The 20,198-nt window shown below is 41.6% G+C and overlaps 2 protein-coding genes across 5 annotated transcripts in view; one reads left to right on the forward strand and one right to left on the reverse strand.

The window, feature by feature from the left end:
• Positions 1-7,580, forward strand: part of cenpp (centromere protein P) — a 452,755-nt gene extending 445,175 nt beyond the window's left edge. For all 4 annotated transcript variants that reach the window (XM_072472643.1, XM_072472644.1, XM_072472646.1 and 1 more), the window contains 3 exons: positions 916-995; positions 6,193-6,284; positions 7,381-7,580. In XM_072472643.1, coding sequence (XP_072328744.1) covers positions 916-995; positions 6,193-6,284; positions 7,381-7,493 — 285 coding nt within the window. In that variant the 3' untranslated portion in view covers positions 7,494-7,580. The remainder of the gene's footprint in view (positions 1-915; positions 996-6,192; positions 6,285-7,380) is intronic.
• Positions 7,581-13,604: 6,024 nt separating this feature from the next.
• ippk (inositol 1,3,4,5,6-pentakisphosphate 2-kinase) overlaps positions 13,605-20,198 on the reverse strand; it is a 105,460-nt gene continuing 98,866 nt past the window's right edge. The window contains exons 12-13 of the mRNA XM_072472640.1: positions 19,233-19,312; positions 13,605-15,942 (exon numbers count right to left, since the gene is read on the reverse strand). Of these exons, the coding sequence (XP_072328741.1) occupies positions 15,717-15,942; positions 19,233-19,312 (306 nt within the window). The 3' untranslated portion in view covers positions 13,605-15,716. The remainder of the gene's footprint in view (positions 15,943-19,232; positions 19,313-20,198) is intronic.

The raw sequence follows: 20,198 nt of genomic DNA on the forward strand, positions 1-20,198 counted from the left end.
GTGAAAGTGTCTGATATATGCCTCAATATGAAGAGCGCTATTAAAAATGCAAGTTGTGGATTTTGCATGCTCTATATTTAAGCTCATGATTGTAATGAGCACTTAGATCAACTGGATAAAATTTTATAGACTTAATTTGGGTGTTAAAAGCCAAAACTACAGAAGACGAACAACAAATCAATACAGAAAACATACTGTGAATATGATCCTGTTGATAGCCTTTTGAAATTGTACATTTTTGTAAGAAACAGCTATTATTTGTGGAACTTCCAGTGCACAAATGTGACAAGTGATATAATAAGCATTACATAAAAATGCTGACACCTACGAAAAGCAAAAGGTTACTACAAAAATTGATGACAGGCATTTATATTGGAATATTAAAGGCATTTTTAATTATTATTAATCTACTGATTGCATGATTTTAATTAAAGTTATTTTTCCTTGAGCTTCATTGTGCACAGCCCCTTCAGATAACCACAAATGTGTTCCAGCTGACACATGTAATTGCTTTTTGGAATAAAGTAAAAATAGTATCCTCAACATAAGCAATATTAACACCATTTGTACGCACCATTTTGTTGAATAAAATCATATTTGGGTTTCCATGATTTCCAATATCCATAGACCAAAGGAGTTCCTGATTGTCAACCTCAGCAGGTATAACTGGCATATCCACTTCTTAAAAGCAACTGTTATTTTTAATATTGGACTTGCTATCAGAGTATGAGCTACAAGCTAAAGGAATAGTGGTGAAACATGTCTCCGTACTGTCTGTTGGTAATCCAGCTTTTCAATTATACGTGATGCACTTTGTAAATCAGCTCCCTATTTTGTTTTTCAAATAATCTCATTCAATATTGTGCCACAGTAGGAGTGTTGAGTAGTTTATGTGCAACTCTCCTTTCTTTGCAGGAGAAATATCCTGAGGTAGTAAGACTTCCAGAGGGATCAAATGCTGAATATCTGATATTGGAATGCTCCAAACTTCCTGGGTGAGACCACTTTTACATTTTTTTTGCAAAACTACCTCAATGATTAACATTAAATTAATGAAGAGTGCATTTATTAAATGAAAGGCTTCATAAGTCGGTTTCATCATTAAACCAAATTCTTTTGGTTTGCATTAACACATTAAAGTACTTCATGTACTACATTGATAGTTAGTATATTGATAAAATGTATTCATTTCCATGAAAATCAAATAAGTTAGCATTTAGCATGGGGTTACTGTGAACCAATTTTAAACACAGTTTCTGATGGTCCCAATGTACAGTTGCAGCTTACCCATGATGGCTCTGTCCCCACATAAGCGCACGGTTATCTTTTAACAGCCTATATTTACATGTAGAAAGCACCATTGCAAAAACCAAAAAACTGTCAAATATTGCTTTCAATCTCCATGAGTTGCTTCTAATCCTACTTCAGAATTTCTTATTTCCCCTCGAGTATTATCTAGTTTCCCCTTGCTTCACCAGGTGATAGTACCAAAAAGTGTTGTTTCCCTCAGTTCATTAATTCCTGATTCCTTCTATGTCAACCTTGCAAAATATCAAATTCATCCTTTGTGCTTGATAAAAATCTATTGTGTTTTATGAAAATGTGCTTAATATTCCTAGTCCCATCATAGATTTGGAAAAACATCCTTAAAAATTGCCTATTTTTAAAAATATCTTTATTGGATTTTCACATTGTATATTTGACAATTCATTTTATATTACATATTTCTAGCTTGAACATTATGAAAAACTAAAGAGTTACATGCTACAAGGAGAAATGTAATAATGAAAAAAAGACAAAATCAAACAAATTCACCCAAATACGCCCCTGCTACATTGCCTGTTGTTGGCCCTGGCTTGTGTTTTATTGTCTGTTATTCTGCCCTCTAGTTTACTTTCTGCCCTTGGGTTTATTCCCATGCCTCTGTGCCCCTTCTTGCGGTCTTCTTGTGGGATTTTGCTCTTCCTTTCCCCCCCCCTTTTGCGAACCATGGCTCGTCTATTTCTTCCCCCACCCCCTCTTTATTGGCTGTTGGCTACAAACAGGTCCTGGAACAAGTTGGTGAATGGCTTCCAGGTCCAACTCCTGGATGGCGAATTTGATTTTCTCCAATTGGAGAAACGCCGACAGGTCGGCCAGCTAGTCTGCAGCTTCGGGCGGTGCTGCTGATTGGCAGCCGAGCAGGATACTTCAGCAAGCGATTAGGGAGGCAAAGGCAAGGACGCAGGCCCCCCTCCCCATGAATAGTTCTGGCTGGTCTGATACCCCGAAGACTGCCACTTTGGGGCATGGCTCCACACTCACACCCACAACCTTGGACATTGCCTCGAAGAAGGCTGTCCAGAACCTGGCTAGTCTGGGGCATGCCCAGAACATGTGGGTGTGGTTGGCTGGGTCTCTCCGTTCATATTTGTCCTCCACCTCTGAGAAGAACCTGCTCATTCGGGTTCTAGTTAGGTGTGCTCAGTGTCCCACTTTCAGCAGCATTAGGCTTAGCCTTGCGCATGTGGAGGTGGAGTTTGTCCTGTACGATCATCTTGATCATCTGTATCCACCCCGCCAGGGAGAGTGGGTGTGCGTCCCACCTCTGCAGGTCCTTCTTTACTTCCTCTGCCAGACTAGCCAGGTTCCATTTGTGGATCCACGTCCAGCCGTGAGCAATTTAGATCCCCAGGTAGCCAAATTTGTTTTGAGCTTGTTTAAACTAAAGTCTCTCCAGCTCCTTTGCGGGTTCACTGGGGCGATTTCACTTTTTCTCACGTTGCGTTTATAGCCCGAGAAGGTTCCAAACTCTTTTAGGAGCGTCATGATCCCCTTCCATGCTGCTTTAGGGGTCCAAGTTGTAGAGGAGCAGGTCATCTGCATAGAGTGAGACTCTGTCCTCTCTGCCCCCTCTCTGGATCCCCTTCCAATTCTTCGCTGCTCTGAGGGCGATCGCCAAGACTTCGAGCGCCAGGGTGAATAAGAGCGGGGACAGCGGGCATCCCTGCCTTGTCCCCCTGGATGTATTTGAGTCCACACGCTCACCGTGGGAGCGCTTCACAGGAGTTTCATCCATGTGAACCCTGCTCTGAGCCCAAACCACTAAAGTACCTCTCTGAGGTACTTCCATTCGACTGTGTATAAAGGGAGATGATCACCTCTGATGTTCTCTCCCCGGGTGGGGGTCAGTATCATGCTCAGCAGGGGCCTGATGTTCGATGTTAGCGGTCTCCCGTTAACAAAGCCCATCTGATCCTCTGCGACCACCTCTGGCATGCAGTTTTCCAATTGTTTGGCTAAGATCTTGGCCAGTATTTCCACGTCTACATTGGGCAGAGAAATTGGTCTGTAGGACCCACATTCTGTCGGATCTTTGTCTTTCTTGGGTATCAGCGAGATTGATGCCTGTGCTAGCACTGGAGGCAGGATGCCCCTTGCTAACAAATCTGTGAACTCCCGCAAGTGTGGAGATATTGCTGGTGCGAATTGTTTGTAGAAGTCCGCCGGGAATCCATCTGGTCCCGGAGCCTTCCCGCCTACATGAAGTTGATGCCCTCCATGACTTCTCCCAGTTCTAGTGGTGCTTCCAGTCCCCGCTTTGTATCTCCCCATGCTGGCTTGTCCAGTCCATCGAGGACCTGCACATCCTCGAGTCCCCATCCAGGGCTCTGAGGTGTACAGTTCCCGGTTGAAGGCCTCATTGACCATTTTAGGCTCAGTAACTAGTCTGCCATTGTTGTCCCAGATCTGAGCCATTCCCCTTGTGGCTGCCTGCTTTCTCAGCTGATGTGCCAGCTGGCTTTGGCTCCGTGTTTGTAGAAGGTCCCCAGTGTCTGGCGGAGCAGGTGCACTGACTTCCCAGTGTCGAGTAGGTCAAAGTCCATTTGTAGCTTCCTCCTCTCCACCAGAAGCTCCACAATCGGTGCCTCGGAATACCGTTGGTCGACCAGTTGTTGCCTAGCCCCCGTCTCCTGCCTGTCTCTGCGTGTTTTATAGGCGATTATCTCTCCCCTAATCACGGCCTTCAGCGCCTCCCAGAACATGGAGGGTGAGACCACCCCATTCTGGTTGTTGGTGATGTACCCATTTATGGCCTTATCAGCAAGAGGGATGTTGGCCACAGCCCGTCTCCAAACTCACATCCATATTGTGTGGAACGTTGTCCAAGATTACGAACATGGAGTATTCCGCTCTTACTATCCCTGGAAGCACCGATTTCTCCACTACAAAGACATCGATGTGCAAGTATACCCAGTGTACTTGGGATAAGAAGAACTCCCTCTCTCCCCTAGGTGTGTGAACATCCATGGGTCTCTCTTCTCTCCCCCCCCCCCCCCCCCCCCATCTGCCTCATAGAAGTGTTCAGTTCTTTCGCCATATTTTATGCTTTCCCCGATTTGGGGTTTGATCTGTCCATCCGTGGGACCTGTACACCATGAAAGTCCCGCCCCTATGATTAGTTTGGTGGGTATTTATGTTGGGGATTTTCGCCATGGACTTTTTAAATAAACTCGCTGTTCTCACAGTTGGGAGCATACACGGTAACCAGGACCACTGGTTAACCCCTTCCAGGACACCGCTGACCATGAAATACCATCCCCCTTGGTCCGTAATAGATTGCCCTTAGTGTCCAAAATTGCCCTTGGTGTTGGGTGGAGGTGTTGAGTTTGGGTGGGATGCTCTTTCCAAGAGCCGGTGCAGACTCAAAGGGCCAAATGCCCTCCTGCACTGTAATTTCAATGATAATCTATGATTAATCTAGGACAAAGGTTCGGCACAACATTGTGGCCGAAGGGCCTGTTCTGTGCTGTATTTTCTATGTTCTATGTTCATCCTTGTTACGGCAAATGCTGTCCTCTTATTTAGCAGTATGGCTACCGCCCTGGCTCTCGTCCCGTAGCAAAAATGGTATGTCTGTCCAACCCAGTCGTTTCTTACCCAAAGCCGATCCTTCTCCCTCAGGCGTGTTGTCGTTTCGGGGAAGACTATGTCAGCTCTCATACTTTCCAGATGGGCGAAGACGCTGGATCTTTTCACTGGGCCATTAAATCCCTTACGTTCCCGGTGATTATTCGGATGGGGGGGGGGGGGGGGGGGGTTAATCCCCTCTTCCTGCGGGATCGACCCAGCACTCCGGGTTTCCCTTTGTTAGGGGCCACCCAACATGGCCGCCAACTGTGTTTATGTTATGTGGTGTCGCTGGGGTGTCCGTTTGTTTGGGACCCTTAAAAAGTGGCTGTTTGCGGTGCCATTTTGTTCTATATCGCCACGTGTACCCTGTTGTAGCCAGCCTAAAGCCTTACCCCCTTGTTTCTCATGATTCTGTTTCCCCCCCCCCCCCCACTCATTCTATTATTGTCCTCTCCTTAATCCCCCTTCCCCATTTACCCCCTAGCTATCGCCCTACTGGTGGTGTATCCCCCATCGCCAGGCACTCTCTCTGCGGGAGATGCGCCGCAGCTGCTCCCCCTCACTCAAACCTCCTGGCATTAGCTGTCCTGTTAGTGTGGAGCCCATCCCCCTACCTCCCGAGAGTGATAAGCTTACCCTTCGCTTGATATATGTCCCCTCTTTTCATCCTCCTCACCCTCCCTATATGTCCCGTTTTCATCCTCCTCACCCTCCCCTGTGCTTCGCTGCCCTCGCTCCTTCGCTTTGGCTCCCAGATTCAGAGCGAAACAGTAGTCCTGCACAAAGTGTGTCTCAGATCATTCCAATCCCTTCAGGTGATCACTGCTGCCTTTGTTGCTGTTTTCCCAGCCCGTTCTCCTGGATGCGGGGGGGTTCAGTGTGCGGTTTGCCGGTCCCTCTCTCTGATGCCGTCTGCCGCCTCGAGCACTCGTTTCTTCTGGCTTCTGTCGCTTTTTGTTTCTTTGCGGCACCTGGAGCTACTATTGCTCGGCCTCTTATGCTGTTGTTAAGTTGGGTGAGGGGATACATTTTCCCGTTTTAGCAGGCTATTTTGAGTAAAGCCTAATTTTGGGGTCTTAGGAGGAGTTATCTTTTGTGCGTCCACTCAGCACATCCCCATCACCGCCTTTTTAAAACATTTTTAAGGTATGCTCATGAAACCGTACTAGATTATTCTGGATCTTTTGCCTGTTATTTTGTCCTCTAAAAATCAAAAGGGCTTTCTTATGGAAAATAAGTATTTTCCAAATGCCGATGCAAAATGTGCATTTCCAGCAAATTGAAATGTTTTTCTTACAGGGTTGAGCTGAAGATTTTCTGGAAAATATTTGTAAGTGAAAAAGGCGTTGTCACTCCAGTTCTGGATCTCTTGACAAAAATACCAGCAGAGGGCAAGTATGAAATAATGCTCGTGTATATATATTTCTCCTGGTGTAACTGGGTGGCACGGTTTCACAGTGGTTAGCACTGATGCTGCACAGCGCCAGTCCCGGCTTGGGTCACTGTCTGCGTGGGTTTCCTCCGGATGCTATGGCTTCGTTCCCACAAGTCCTTAAAGATATGCTTTTCAGGCGAATTGGACATTCTGAATTTTCCCTCTGTGTACCCAAACAGGCACCCGAGTGTGGTGACTAAGGGATTTTCACAGTAACTTCATTGCAGTGTTGACGTAAGCCTACTTGTGACACTAATAAAGATTATGTCCTTCTGCTAAAAGTAAAGGTTTGTGTGTGTGTGTAGGTTTAGCACTGATAGTAGACTATGTAGTTTTAAGATTGCAGATTTGCTGAGGTTTAGAATATTTTAGGATTTCTACCATTTTTCTCTTTGGACCCTTTTTGGGGTAGAGTAATCCTTCAGCTAGCAGCTGTGTAAATATTTTTCTTAAACTCCCATGTAGATTGTAATCTAAAAACTTCAGGTTTGTCAGAATAAGTCTAGTAAGAACAAACATGTAGCAATATACAAGTATTATACTTATTAAAGTATTATTGGCTGCTGGTACTAACAATGAAATGTGGCATAGTTGACTTTATGGGATTTATTCTGTTGAACACAAAATCTTCCTGATTATGGCCCTTTAAAGAAAACAGGTTAAAAAAAAAAATTCCAAGTGTCATGTTTTAATTCCCTTACTATGTCTACACCGATGTTAAACAGCCTGCTTTCTAACTGAGGGTAGATCCCAGTCAACCAGGCACAGGACATGTCCGTTGTGTTGTCTGGCAAACATATTTTCCCTCCCACTTTCAAACCGTGGCAGAGTGTCAATTTGAGCTGGTGGGATTCTACAGCTGATTTTTGATGGAATATATTTTCAACTTCCACATCAGCAACATGTGCTACTAATACAAATCAGTTAAGACATCAACCCACCAATGGTGGAACTTTATGAAATGATATTTATTAATAAAATAGCAGTCACAAATTAATCTATTTTACTGCAACAGTTTGAGTAACAAAGAAATCCTGAACTTTTCCCTACAGCACTGGACTTCGAAACCAAAAAGGTTGTGGACAATGCACCCAGCAGCTTTAGAAGTCTTCTACGCCTATTTGGAATTGAGGCTGCAATAGATTGCTTAATTAAACTGATGTGAAAGCAAGCTTAAAGTCAACACTGATTTTCACTTATGGAAAAATGTTTTCCTTTTTCTTAAATAAAAATGTACTTTTGTTTTTCTACAGACATGATCATTTTTATTGACTTTACATCTTTTTGAAGTATTTTGTACAACAGGACATGCCACAAATACATTTCATTTCTCCTATGGCACTGTCACATGAAAAATAAATATAGCATTTAAATACAAATTGCCAAAGAATATTTACAAATACAGGGCAAATTCTATTGCAATAATATGCGCAAGACAAGTCATCGGTACCATAGCAGTCTGTTGAAATTGGCTTTCAAATGTGCTTTCTTAAATGTAAACCTATTTTTTTATTCATACAATGGTAATTAATTCACAGCCTATTTCATAATTGCTCTATTTTTTAAAATCCATTAAATACAGTGTATAGTGGTAAGAGTAACTAATGGTCAGAAACAGCACTCGTTTTCTTTTTTGTAGAAACGCTATAACAGAGAACCAAAGACAAAACTGAATTATATTTCTCTGTGGCTTGTTTGCAAGTCAACAAATTGGAGGGTGGTTCACTATGGTAAATCACTGTATTTAGTGGAATGGTCTGGCGGTTTTGTATCAGAAGAGCAAAAAACCTTTTAAATTGGCAAACCAATCCTTTCACTCAGCATACGGTTTGTTGTGCTGTTAACAATTTTGATTCACTTCACAACCACCACGCTACTCTAAGTTTCAGTGTTCAAACTTGATGGCGATGGACATAATTCAATCATACACAAAACAATTATCACAGATCATTCACAATGCATCAGCTCCAGTTGCTCTAGTCAGGAAATAAACTTGTTTTAAGGGACTGATAGAAATTGCAATAGGAGTATGACAATCACATTAGATGATCTATTTTTATTAAAAGTAACACTTGGTCATGTTCATAACAGGAGTGTGCTGCAAAACCTCTCAACATAGCTGGCCGAATATTAACTTGCAGGTGTAAGATAAGTTGATGTTAAGCATATGAGTTGTGGATTTCCAACCATGCTCAAATAAGTTTAAAACATGGCTAGTGAGCTAGTAATATGAACATTTAATGTGTTCAGGAGTAGTTGAGTAAATTATTTAACTGGTAAAACTGCTTTATCAATTGTTTAATAGAAAGAATTTACAGTCACAGAAATACTCATCCAATTATCACTTTACCTTGAATATAAATACTACTATGCAGAATTAAAAATCAATTTTACCGGGCGGCATGGTGGCACAGTGGTTAGCACTGCTGCCTCTCGCCACCGTGGCCCCGAGTCACTGTCTGCATGGGTCTCATCCCCCCAACCCAAAAGATGTGCAGGGTAGATAAATTAGCCACACTAAATTGCCCGTTAAAATTGGGGGGGAAATTAATTGGGCACTTTTTTTAAAATGTTCAATAAATTTTACTAAAACTGTACCATTTTGACCAATATAGATCTCGGGCATTTATCAAATTCATTAAATAACTTGTTTCCCAGTTGTAACATTTTTTTAAATGTCATAGTACTGCTACAATTTGTTTCCATTTATCAACTGCCCATCTTTTGCTTGGTTTGAACTTCAATTTGCAATAGGGTGCTAATGCCAGGCTGCTCAATTTGTGATACACAGGATTCATAGAAATGAAGTGACACCAAATATAAAATATGCAACCTGTCCTTTTAAGATATTAAACACAAGGTTTTTTTTTGGTAAGCAAGTGCATCTCGTGGCATGGAATCAAGCCATACAGACCGGGTCTTGAGGGGAAATATGGCAGGGGTTCCTGGATTTGATCTATTTCCACTACTGAATGCACTGTCCAAAGACAGTATCACTCCTAAGTTGATGCAAAGGGCTTGTGTGTGGGAATGGTGGTTTGTTTTTTAGGGAGGGAGACGCTAGAGAGCTGTTAGTACTGTAAATTGACAGGAGGAAGTAACGAAAAAAGGGCGTAAGAAATAAGACTTTGAGCAGTACTCTCCGATTCAGTACAATCATTGGTGATCTTAACTCCAGTCTCCTACCTGTTCCTATAAATCTCCATTCTCTCATGAATCACAACCATGCCTCCACTGCTCTCTGGAAAAGAGTTTCAAGCACTAATCTCCCTCAGAGAAGAAATTTCTCCTCAGTCTTCAGTGGGAACCCCTTATTTTTAAAATGTGCCCCCAGTTCTAGATTCTCCCAAGAAGGGAAACATCCTCAGCATCTACCCTGTCAAGCCCCCTTATGATTTAAAAAAAATCTCATTCTTCTAAACTCCACTGAATATAGGCTGAACTGGATAGATAAAAATAGGAATATCTCCAAATTCCTGACAAGAGGCTATGTCTCAGTTCATGCTTTACTAAAGAAGACTCCCTTCCTTTCTGTAAGTCATCCAAAAAAAATCAAATCAAATTAGAAAGGTGGTTTTGGATGAAAACAATAAATTTAACTTGAGGAGCAGGATGTATGACTGATATAGGTGTGTAAGTACAGGAATCATTTCAATAATTCAGGTTAAGAATATTCAATACAGCTTCTCGGAGATAGATGAAATGCAATCTAATATGCAGAATAATTATACCCAATAGTAATTAGCATTGTCTCTTCATTCATACCATTGCACATACAATGCTAACCTCCCAGGGCAGTGAAAGATATGTTACTATTCCCATGGTTATTTAGTAGACTTCCAACAAGGGTCTTAAAAAGCAATAATAATGTTTTCCTCAAGATTGCCTACACTATTTCTTAATAAAATTAACCCAGGTGATTATTGCTGTTCTACTTGGCCACTTTATTCTACTAGAGGTTTCAGGTCCTGCGACCTGATAGCATATGCATTGTTAGTAAGGAATGAAATTAAATAGATTGCAAGAAGCGATATAGGATCGGCAGGTATAGAATCTGTATAGGTAGAGTTGAGGAATCACAAAGGAAAAAAAGACCCTAACTGGAGTTATGTACAGGCCCCCTAGCAATAGTCAGGATGTAGGGCAGAAAATGAATCAGGAGATAGAAAAGTCATATAAGAAAGGCAATATTACAATAATCACAGGTGACATCAATATACAGGTGGACTGGGAAAATCAAGTAGGTAGCAGATCGCAAGAATTTGTGGAATCGCAACGAGATGATTTTTTTGGAGCAGCTTATGGTAGAGCCCACTAGGGAACAAGCAATTCTGGATTTGCTGATGTGTAATGAGGCAGACTTGATATGGGAACTTAAGGTGAAGGAAGTGGGCGGCATGGTAGCACAGTGGTTAGCAGAGTTGCTTCACAGCTCCAGGGTCCCAGATTCAATTCCTGGCTTGGGTCACTGTGCGGAGTCTGCACGTTCTCCCAGTGTCTGCGTGAGTTTCCTCCAGTTGCCTCCCACAGTCCAAAGATGTGCAGGTTAGGCGGATTGGCTATGCTAAATTGCCTTCAGTGTCCAAAAAGGTTGGGTGGGGTTACGGGGTGGACGTGTGGGGTTAGGTAGGGTGTTCTTTCCAAGAGTCGGTGCAGACTCAATGGGCCGGATGGCCTCCTCCTGTTCTGTAAATTCTTTTTAAAAAAGATTCCTTAGGGGGCAGTAACCACAATATAATGGAATTCATCCTGCAGTTTGAGATGGAGAAGCTAAAATCAAATGTAATGATATTACAATTGAATAAAGGTAACCACAAAGAACTAAATGGAAGGGGAGCCTAGCAGGGAAGACAGTGGAACAATAATTGCAAGAGGTTTTGGGGGTTATTTGAGAGGCACAACAGAAATTCATCTCAAGGAGGAGGAAACCTGCTAAGAGGAGGACGAAGCATCCATGGCTGACGAGGGAAGTCAAGGTCAGTATAAAGGAAAAAGCAGAAAAGGTGGCGAGGATTAGTGGGAAGCCAGAGGATTGGGATGCCTTTAAAAGTGAGCAGAGTACTACTAAAAAAGCAATAAGGGTGGAGAAGATGAAATATGAGCCTAAGCTAGCTAGTAATATAAAAGATAGCAAGAGTTTTCTTTCAATATATAAAAGTAAAAGAGAGGCAAGAATAGACATTAGACCACTGGCAAATGAGGCTGGAGTAGTAACAGGAAACAAAGAAATAGCAGAGGAACTGAATAGTTACTTAGTGTCAGTCTTCATTGTGGAAGACACCAGTGGGATGCCAGAGCTCCAGGAGAATCAGGGGGCAGAGGTGAGTGCAGTGGCCATCACTAAGGAGAAGGTTCTGGGGAAACTGAAAGGTCTGAAGGTGGATAAATCACCTGGACCGGATGGACTACACCCTAGGGTTCTAAGACCCTTTGGAGATTGTGGAGGCATTGGTGGTGATCTTTCAGGAATCACTGGAGGCAGGAACAGTCCCAGAGGTCAGGAAAATGGCTAATGTAACACCCCTGTTTAAGGGAGGGAGGGAAGCAGAAGATGGTAAATTATAGGCCAGTTAGCCTGACTTTGGTCATTGGTAAGATTTTAGAGTCCATTGTTAAAGATGAGATTGCCAAGTACTTGGAAGTACATGAAAAATAGGACTGAGTCAACACGCCTTCATCAAGGAGAGGTCATGTCGGAGTACTTTGAGGAGGTAACAAGGAAGTTAGACAGACAAAGGAGAGCCAGTGGACGTGATCCATTTAGATTTGCAGAAGACCTTTGACAAGATGCCGTATAAGAGACTGTTAAATAAGTTGAGAGCCTATGGTGTGAAGGGTAGGATCCTGGCATGGATAGAGGATTGGCTGACTGGCAGAAGGCAGAGAGTGGGGATAAAGGGGTCTTTTTCAGGATGGCAGCCGGTGACTAGTGGTGTGCCTCATGGGCCGGTGCTGGGACAACAACTTTTCACAATATACATTAACGATCTGGAAGAAGGAACTGAAGGCATTGTTGCTAAATTTTCAGATGATACAAAGATCTGTAGAGGGACAGGTAGTATTGAGGAATCAGGAGGACTACAGAAGAACTTGGACAGGCTAGGAGAGTGTGCAAAGAAGTAGCAGATGGAATACAATGTGAAAAGTGAGGCATACTTTTCTAAATGGGAAACGGCTTAGGAAATAAGCACAAAAGGACTTGGGGGTCCTAGTTCATGATTCTCTTATGGTTAACGTGCAGGTTCAGTTTGCAGTTAGGAGGGCAAATGCAATGTTAGCATTCATGTCAAGGGGGCAAGATGTACTTCTGAGACTCTGGTCAGACCTCATTTGGAGTATTGGGAGCAGTTTTGAGTCCCGTATCTAAGGAAGGGTGTAGTCACAAGAATAATCCCTGGAATGAAGAGTTTGTCATATGAGGAGCGGTTGAGGACTCTGGGTTGGACTCTGAGTTTAGAAAAATGAGGGGGAATCTTATTGAAACTTACAGGACTAAGAGTGGACGTAGAGAGAATGTTTCCACTAGTAGGAGAAACTAGAACCTGAGGCCACAGCCTCAGACTGAAGGGACAATCCTTTAAAACAGAGATGCGAGGAATTACTTCAGCCAGAGTGGTGAATCTGAGGAACTCTTTGCCGCCGAAGGCTGTGGAGGCCACATCAGAGTGTCTTTAAGACAGAGATAGATAGATTCTTGATTAATAAGGGCATCAGGTATTATCGGGAAAAGGCAGGAGAATGACGATGAGAAACATATCAGCCATGATTGAATGGCGAGTAGAGTCGATGGGCTGAATGGCCTAATTCTGCCCCCATGTCTTATGCTTCTTGCGTTTGTTTGAGATGCCCAAGGAAGGTGCTTTTGACACAGCCAGTTGATCATCAACCTGCAAAAATATTCCAACACAACAATGGCAGGTGGTAAGAGAGGGACAGATTCCTGGTCAGTCATGTGATGGAAAAATGTTACCCATAGCTCCAGGCCACAACATGCATGTAAAAAGTGCATGTCGTCACAGCACCTTGGACGCCAAATGAATCGCAAGCTTCATACCCACCTTGATCATGAAATAAGTGCTCTTGGTAGCTCTTTGCATGGGTAGGAGAGCTGTACACCCACCAATCCAGAAAAAAAGATTATGGGCAAATTTTAAAATTGCTTTAAATTGCTAGTTTGCTTCACTCAGCCAAGGGTTAGTTAAATAACATTTGTATTCAGTTTTTTCACTCGAGTAGAATAGTTTGCAGCCTGGTAGACATCAAGGAAAGCAGGGTATAGAATAAAGATAGTTTAATTCAACAATGACATCAAAGGTCACAAAATCCAACCAAAATTGTCTAAAAAGCACAGGTTGCCCACCACATCAAATTAATTTCTCTGCTTATACGGTCTCCAGTAAGTGATGCATGATATGGTGAATAAAGTTTTTGTTCAGTTATAATCCTCTACAAAAATCCCCAGATTTTAAAATAATTTCTACGTCGGTCCTTCCTGACTTTCACCCAGAAATTTTGGAGCTGTACACTGCTTTAATTGCACAAAGAGACCGTTTGGCAAAACTCAAGCAAAACTGGCAAAGAGCAGTTAAAGTTAACTAGTAAAGCTGGTAAATAAATCTGCAAAAACGTTTGCGGAGTTATAAAAATGATGTTTTGACGTAACTTATTCCATTCTCCCTCAATTTACATTTGCATTTAAAGAATCAGTGGTGAAATAGCAACCCCAATGTTATTCTCATGAAATCTGTGCTACTCCTATTTCAAGGAGCCTTTCAGTGCCCCATTATGTCACTCTTCCAAAATGCTTGTGCTCAGTTTATTCTACCCCCAGCACACACTCCCCCACTGTTTGGAGTGTCTCTGGCTCTATTCGCTGCTGCCAGAAATGCAGTTCAGTGATGTTGACTTGAACAGTTCATTTAAATAGCACCATTTTTTTCCACATTTAGCACTTTAACTCTGCTATTGTATACATTAGTCATACTTGTAAACAAACATTCACACACTGAAGCAGCATTTTGATTTTGGTTAAATGGACATCACAGTTCAGTGCATATTTTGAGTGATCCTTTTAAACAGGTATTACTAAATCAATTTATTACAGTTGGGAATAAAAATAATTTCCTAGGATAAGCATTAATTTATTTAAACAAAAAAATCTCCATCAACTGGAGGTGTCTCTGCAATCTGGCACTCACTGGAAATGCAACTTGCGAACTAGCCAGGCAGAGACCGACGATTATTTCACTCTGTATTTCAGTGAATTGAATATCAATCACTGCGTGCCTCTAATTTTCTAGAAATGCATTCAGAAGAGCCCCAGAATTGCAGAATCCACCCCACCCTTTATATATTGCTTAATAAACTTGTCAAAACTTTTACTGCTCCAAAGTGAATTACTTCGGGATATGTAATGCACTGCTGGCAGCAAAATAATAGCCCCACATAAAATAAAGGACTCTTAAAAAAACAGCACAACTTCCAGGGCCATTCCTTCCCAAGTTTAATTCTAATCCTGAAGTTCAGAAGACGGTTAAACAATAAAGCTACATGTTTTGCGATTTGTTTTCTTGAAAATGAGTTTAGTATCAAGTATCTGTTAAAAATTTGGGAACGTAATTATAGTCATATGGCATCTTAATAAAAACATTGCTTCCACTTGTAATTCTTTGCCCTAACTCTTGCAAGCCATTTTGAGATGTCAAAGGTTACTTAACCACAAAATTTGCAATTTCAATGGCCCTGTTCTAAAGTGATTAGATCAGATGTAGAACTATAAGAAGTTAGAACAGACATGTGCACCAACTGTGGCAATATTCACTGAACTGCCACAAAAGTAGTGAAAAAGCAAATGTCACTCCCAGCAGCAATTCCTGTGATGAGCCAAAGTCAAGAAAATGAGCAATTTTAATCAAGTTAATGACTATGGCCTTAACCCGCACATTTAAAACTTTTTTTAAAACTGCAATAAGAAATGCATGACTTTCCTTAAAATGTTGTTACTGATCATATTTCAGTGCTGTGTGACTTAGCTGCTTTTAAAGAATATCCCCCACGCTCAAGATAACAAAGCAGTCTGAAACCTTAAATCAACTGACTCGACCAAACCCCTTAATTATGGTGCTTTAGTATTTGCAATCTGTAGTTTTACTTTCAAGATGACAGTTATTGGATTTTTCAATAAAAGCGGTTTAGTGCTATTTTTCTTATTGGTCAAACCAATCTCTAGTAAGTTTAGTGAATTACGCTCACAATCAATTAAAAATTATTCTTGCCAACTTCAATATTCAAATCTACTCAGGACAGATATTTCTGAAACTTCTCAGGTGGTCTTTCAGTCAGTGCAGTCCTTTTACTTTTCAGGTGAATAGCAATGCCCTAAAAAATCTCATGCTGAATGAAAAAACAGTGTACATTCTTCATTTTCCTTGTAGAAGTTTGGAGTGGTAACATCCTTTTTGCCCCTCATGCTCTGCACGTAAAAGTTTATTATCTTCCCATCAAGTTTGTATTGGTGTGCAATGTTCTCATATGGTTTGGGATCCAAATCTAGAACAGAGACAGAATATACAAAGCAAGCCCTTGACGTCTGAATTATGGTACTTGGCTCGGGCCTGTGAAGAAAAAGATTTGTGTAATTGGAAGATATATCAAGTATTATTTGAACTAAAATACACAGATTTGAAATTACACTATATACTATTTATAAACATCTAAATCAAATCTGTCTCCATTAAAATAGCATTTTAACCAAGTCATCAACACATTTATTTTAATATTTTTACTTTGCATTCATGAAGGCAACATTATCTTCCTCCCGATACTCTGCCTGTTCCTGACCCCTACCAACATCTTCCACTGAACCCACAAATATCCCGGTAGAAATTAAGATAACATAAGAATTCAGTTTTCAATCATTAATATTTGCCAATGGACAACATAAATTTGGGGCAGCACGGTAGCACAAGTGGATAGCACTGTAGCTTCACAGTGGCAGGGTCCCAGGTTCGATTCCCCACTGGGTCACTGTCTGTGCAGAGTCTGCACGTTCTCCCAGTGTCTGCGTGGGTTTCCTCTGGGTGCTCTGGTTTCTTCCCACAGTCCAAAGACTTGCAGGTTAGGTGGATTGGCCATGATAAATTGCCCTTAGCGACCAAAGAGGTGAGGTGGGGTTACTGGGTTATGGGGATAGGGTGGAAGTGAGGGCTTAAGTGGGTCGGTGCAGACTCGATGGGCCGGATGGCCTCCTTCTGCAATGTATGTTCTATATAAAACAATCTTCCATCTCTAAGTTCCAGTTCTAAAAATAAAACTGAGGCACTGAATTTGATAATCACATGCAAGTACTGAAGATGCCATATGATGCACTAAGATATGGCCAATGATACTTGTCCCATGAAATCAATAGACAGAGACATAGGGAGTACATTTATCATTTTCTGTGGTGTGCTCCAGTCAGCAAGGTCTGACCACGATGTAGAAACAGCCCAACAGACTCCATGAATTCTTGGACAAGATTTTTCTTGGTAATTTAACAAAAGTAGTAGATTACTAGTCAAACGTATTAAAGGAAGTGTTGGCATGAGTATTCTTATTTCTCTAAAAATGGCTTATGGATTTTTCCCCAAAAAAGCTTCAATCCCAACTCCTCCAATCACTTCATAATTTTCCTTTCCTCTCCATGGTCCTTAAATGCTGTTACCACTCAACGCTTCTTTCCCTGTTTAATTCCTGTCAGTCTAGCATCTATCCAAGGCTACCCTTACTACGATAGAGCCTCTTTTATTCATTCATGGGATGTGGATGTCCCTGGCTGGGCCAGCATTTATTGCCCTCTATTTCAGAGGGTGTTTTTAAGAGATGGGTCTGGAGTTGCATGTAAGCCAGTCCAGGTAAGAATGGCAGATTTCCTTCCTCTTTGTGCACCAGATGGGCTTTTACAACAACGGTGTTTTAGACTTTCAAATTTCACCATCTGGCCTGCCTGGATTCAAATTCAGGTCCCCAGAGCTTGCCCTTGGTCACTGAATTACTAGTCCAGTGACAATGCCACAATGCCATAACCCACTACCTGGGTGTTCGTAATCTCAATCACCTAGATTCATAAATGCAGTGATATCACAGAACACCAGCACAACTAAGGTTGGGCAATGAATATAAGATTTTCAGTTTTCCCAACCTACTGAGAACTTAAAAGTCGCTAACCATATCCTGTGACTGATGTGTAATTCCTCCATTTGTACAAGACATTGTTTGGGAGTATTATTTGCAGTTCACAGCACCCCCTTATGGAAAGAACATTAGAACTATAGACAACTCATAGAATTTACAGTGTAGAAGGAGGCCATTCGGCCCATCGAGTCTGCACTGGCTCTTTGAAAGAGCACCCTACCCAAGCCCACACCTCCACCCTATCCCCATAAACCAGTAACCCCACCCAACACCAAGGGCAATTTTGGTCACTAAGGGCAATTTAGCATGGCCAATCCACCTAACCTGCACATCTTTGGACTGTGGGAGGAAACCGGAGCACCCGGAGGAAACCCACGCACACACGGGGAGAACGTGCAGACTCCACACAGACAGTGACCCAAGCCGGGAATCGAACCTGGGTCCCTGGAGCTGTGAAGCAATTGTGCTAACCACTATGCTACCGTGCTGCAAGGTAAAGATTAACCAAAATTATACCATGACTGAGATCATAGTTTCAGAAAAACAACTTGATTTATTTTCAGTGCACCAAGATAGAGAGGTTTCTGAATTCTTAGAATTTCTTAGTGAGTAAATAGTGAAAACTATTTCTAATAATTGGGTGAAATTCCAACAAGGGAGCATGTATTCAGAACTAACATTTGGATGAACAAACAAAATATTTAGAGTCTTGGGAAAATGGAAAGTTTTATCACAGCTAGCAATTGATGCAGAGGCTACACTAATTTAAAAATTATGAAGAATATATATATATATATATATAAATAGATAGAGATAAGTATTAAGAGTACACAACCCCAGTACAAGAGATAACAGCTTAGATATCCCAGAAACATTCATGGACCAGTCGGATGTTGCAATGAAGGGACTTCAGAATGGATGAACTAGAAAGGCTTTCCTCTTCTTTAATTGCCTTTTGATCCTTTGAAGCAATCACAATGCATTCCCAAACTTCCCCATCTTTTCCTGCAAAGGAAAGTCTAGTTCCATATAGGTAAGTGTGGGATGAGAGTTGGCATTCAAAACCAGATTGGAAGAAAATCAGAAATTATGAAGATGCCTCAGCACAAAGGCCTTAATACAACATGTTTTGCTGAAAGCAGATCTTCAAAGAGCTAGCAAGGTCACCTTGTAAAGCGAAGTGTCTCCTGTGACCATGTGATAGGAAAATTCCACTAAACGCAAGTGAATTTAATAACTCAAGAAAAAATATAGGAAGCCAACAATATAAAACTTGACTGTATTATGGAATCAACTGCACGCAAGAACTACCTGATTAACCTGGACAATCGGCAAATAATAGGATTCAACATCAGTTTAATATTGCAGGCACAGACCGGCACAACATAGATCTCACACTCCTACTCCTATTCTAGTGCCTCGAAATTTAAATGGACCAGAATTCTGGTTTGTCACAAAGCTGTCGACAATTTTTAATTTGAGAAAGTCAGAAATACTCAGATTCAAACAGGTGAAACCATATCATAACTTGTCTCAATTAAATAATCTTACAAATGCCCAATTCCTGCAAAGGGGGAAATTCTGGGTGTAGGAACTTCACCCTGATGAAGATAAAGAAAATCCTAACCTGTCTTTCACTTTCACGGATTCTCTTGGACTGTTATGTATTCCAGCATTTATTATTTTTTAATTCATACCATTTTACAACATTGCCAATGATAGACCTTCTTACCGTTCCTCCACAGGACAAGGAGAAAGCGCTATCATGATGGAGCAATCCTTAGCTGTTGTGGCAACCCTGTACTGATGAATCTAAATTTTAAAAAATATATATTTTCTTGTTATAACAGATGCTTGATCCACATTTTAACAGCATTAACGTTTACAATTATGGACGAAAGGAATAGGTTTTACAAAAGCTTTCCCCAGGTCAAACAAATAAATAGAGTGTGAATGCGAAACCACATCGAGTGAGGTTGATTGTATAAAGCTAGATAATATATTTATCAATTCTACCTTCAGATAAACATTTTGTCAAAGCTACACAGGAAACAACAGAATTTCACATGATTTATTCTTAAACCCAATTTAGAGAAGCACAGCAAGAAAATAACGGGCGCGATTCTCCAGAAGAATTTCCAAGTGCTGTAGTGAGCGGGAATTGCCGCGATTTTCCTGCCGCTTGGCCCGGCGAGACCGACAACACTATTCAATGTTAAATGGTTCACTTAACGAGGCCTCGCGGATGTTAGCCACATGGACTTTAGTAAAGCATTTGATAAGGTCCCTCATGGCAGGCTGATGCAAAAGATTACATCGGGTCAGGGGTGAATTAGCAGGATGGATCCAGAACTGGCTTTGCCACAGAAGACAGAGGGTAGCAGTGGAAGGATGTTTTTTCCAAATGGAGGCCTGTAACTAGTGGTGTTCCACAAGGATCAGTTCTGGGACCTCGGCGCTTTGTAATATATATAAATGACTTGGAAGAAAACGTAGTGGGTCTGATTAGCAAGTTTGTGGATGATACTAAGATTGCAGGGGTTGTGGATAGTGATGAAGATTGTCAAAGAATACAACAGGATACAGATAGGCTGCAAAATTGGGCAGAGAAATGGCAAATGAAATTTAACCCGGACAAATGCGAGGTGATGTATTTTGGTGGGAGCTATAAAATAAATGGCAGAACGGTCAGGAGCAT

Source organism: Scyliorhinus torazame, chromosome 13, assembly GCF_047496885.1.
Source record: "Scyliorhinus torazame isolate Kashiwa2021f chromosome 13, sScyTor2.1, whole genome shotgun sequence".
Taxonomy (NCBI): domain Eukaryota; kingdom Metazoa; phylum Chordata; class Chondrichthyes; order Carcharhiniformes; family Scyliorhinidae; genus Scyliorhinus; species Scyliorhinus torazame.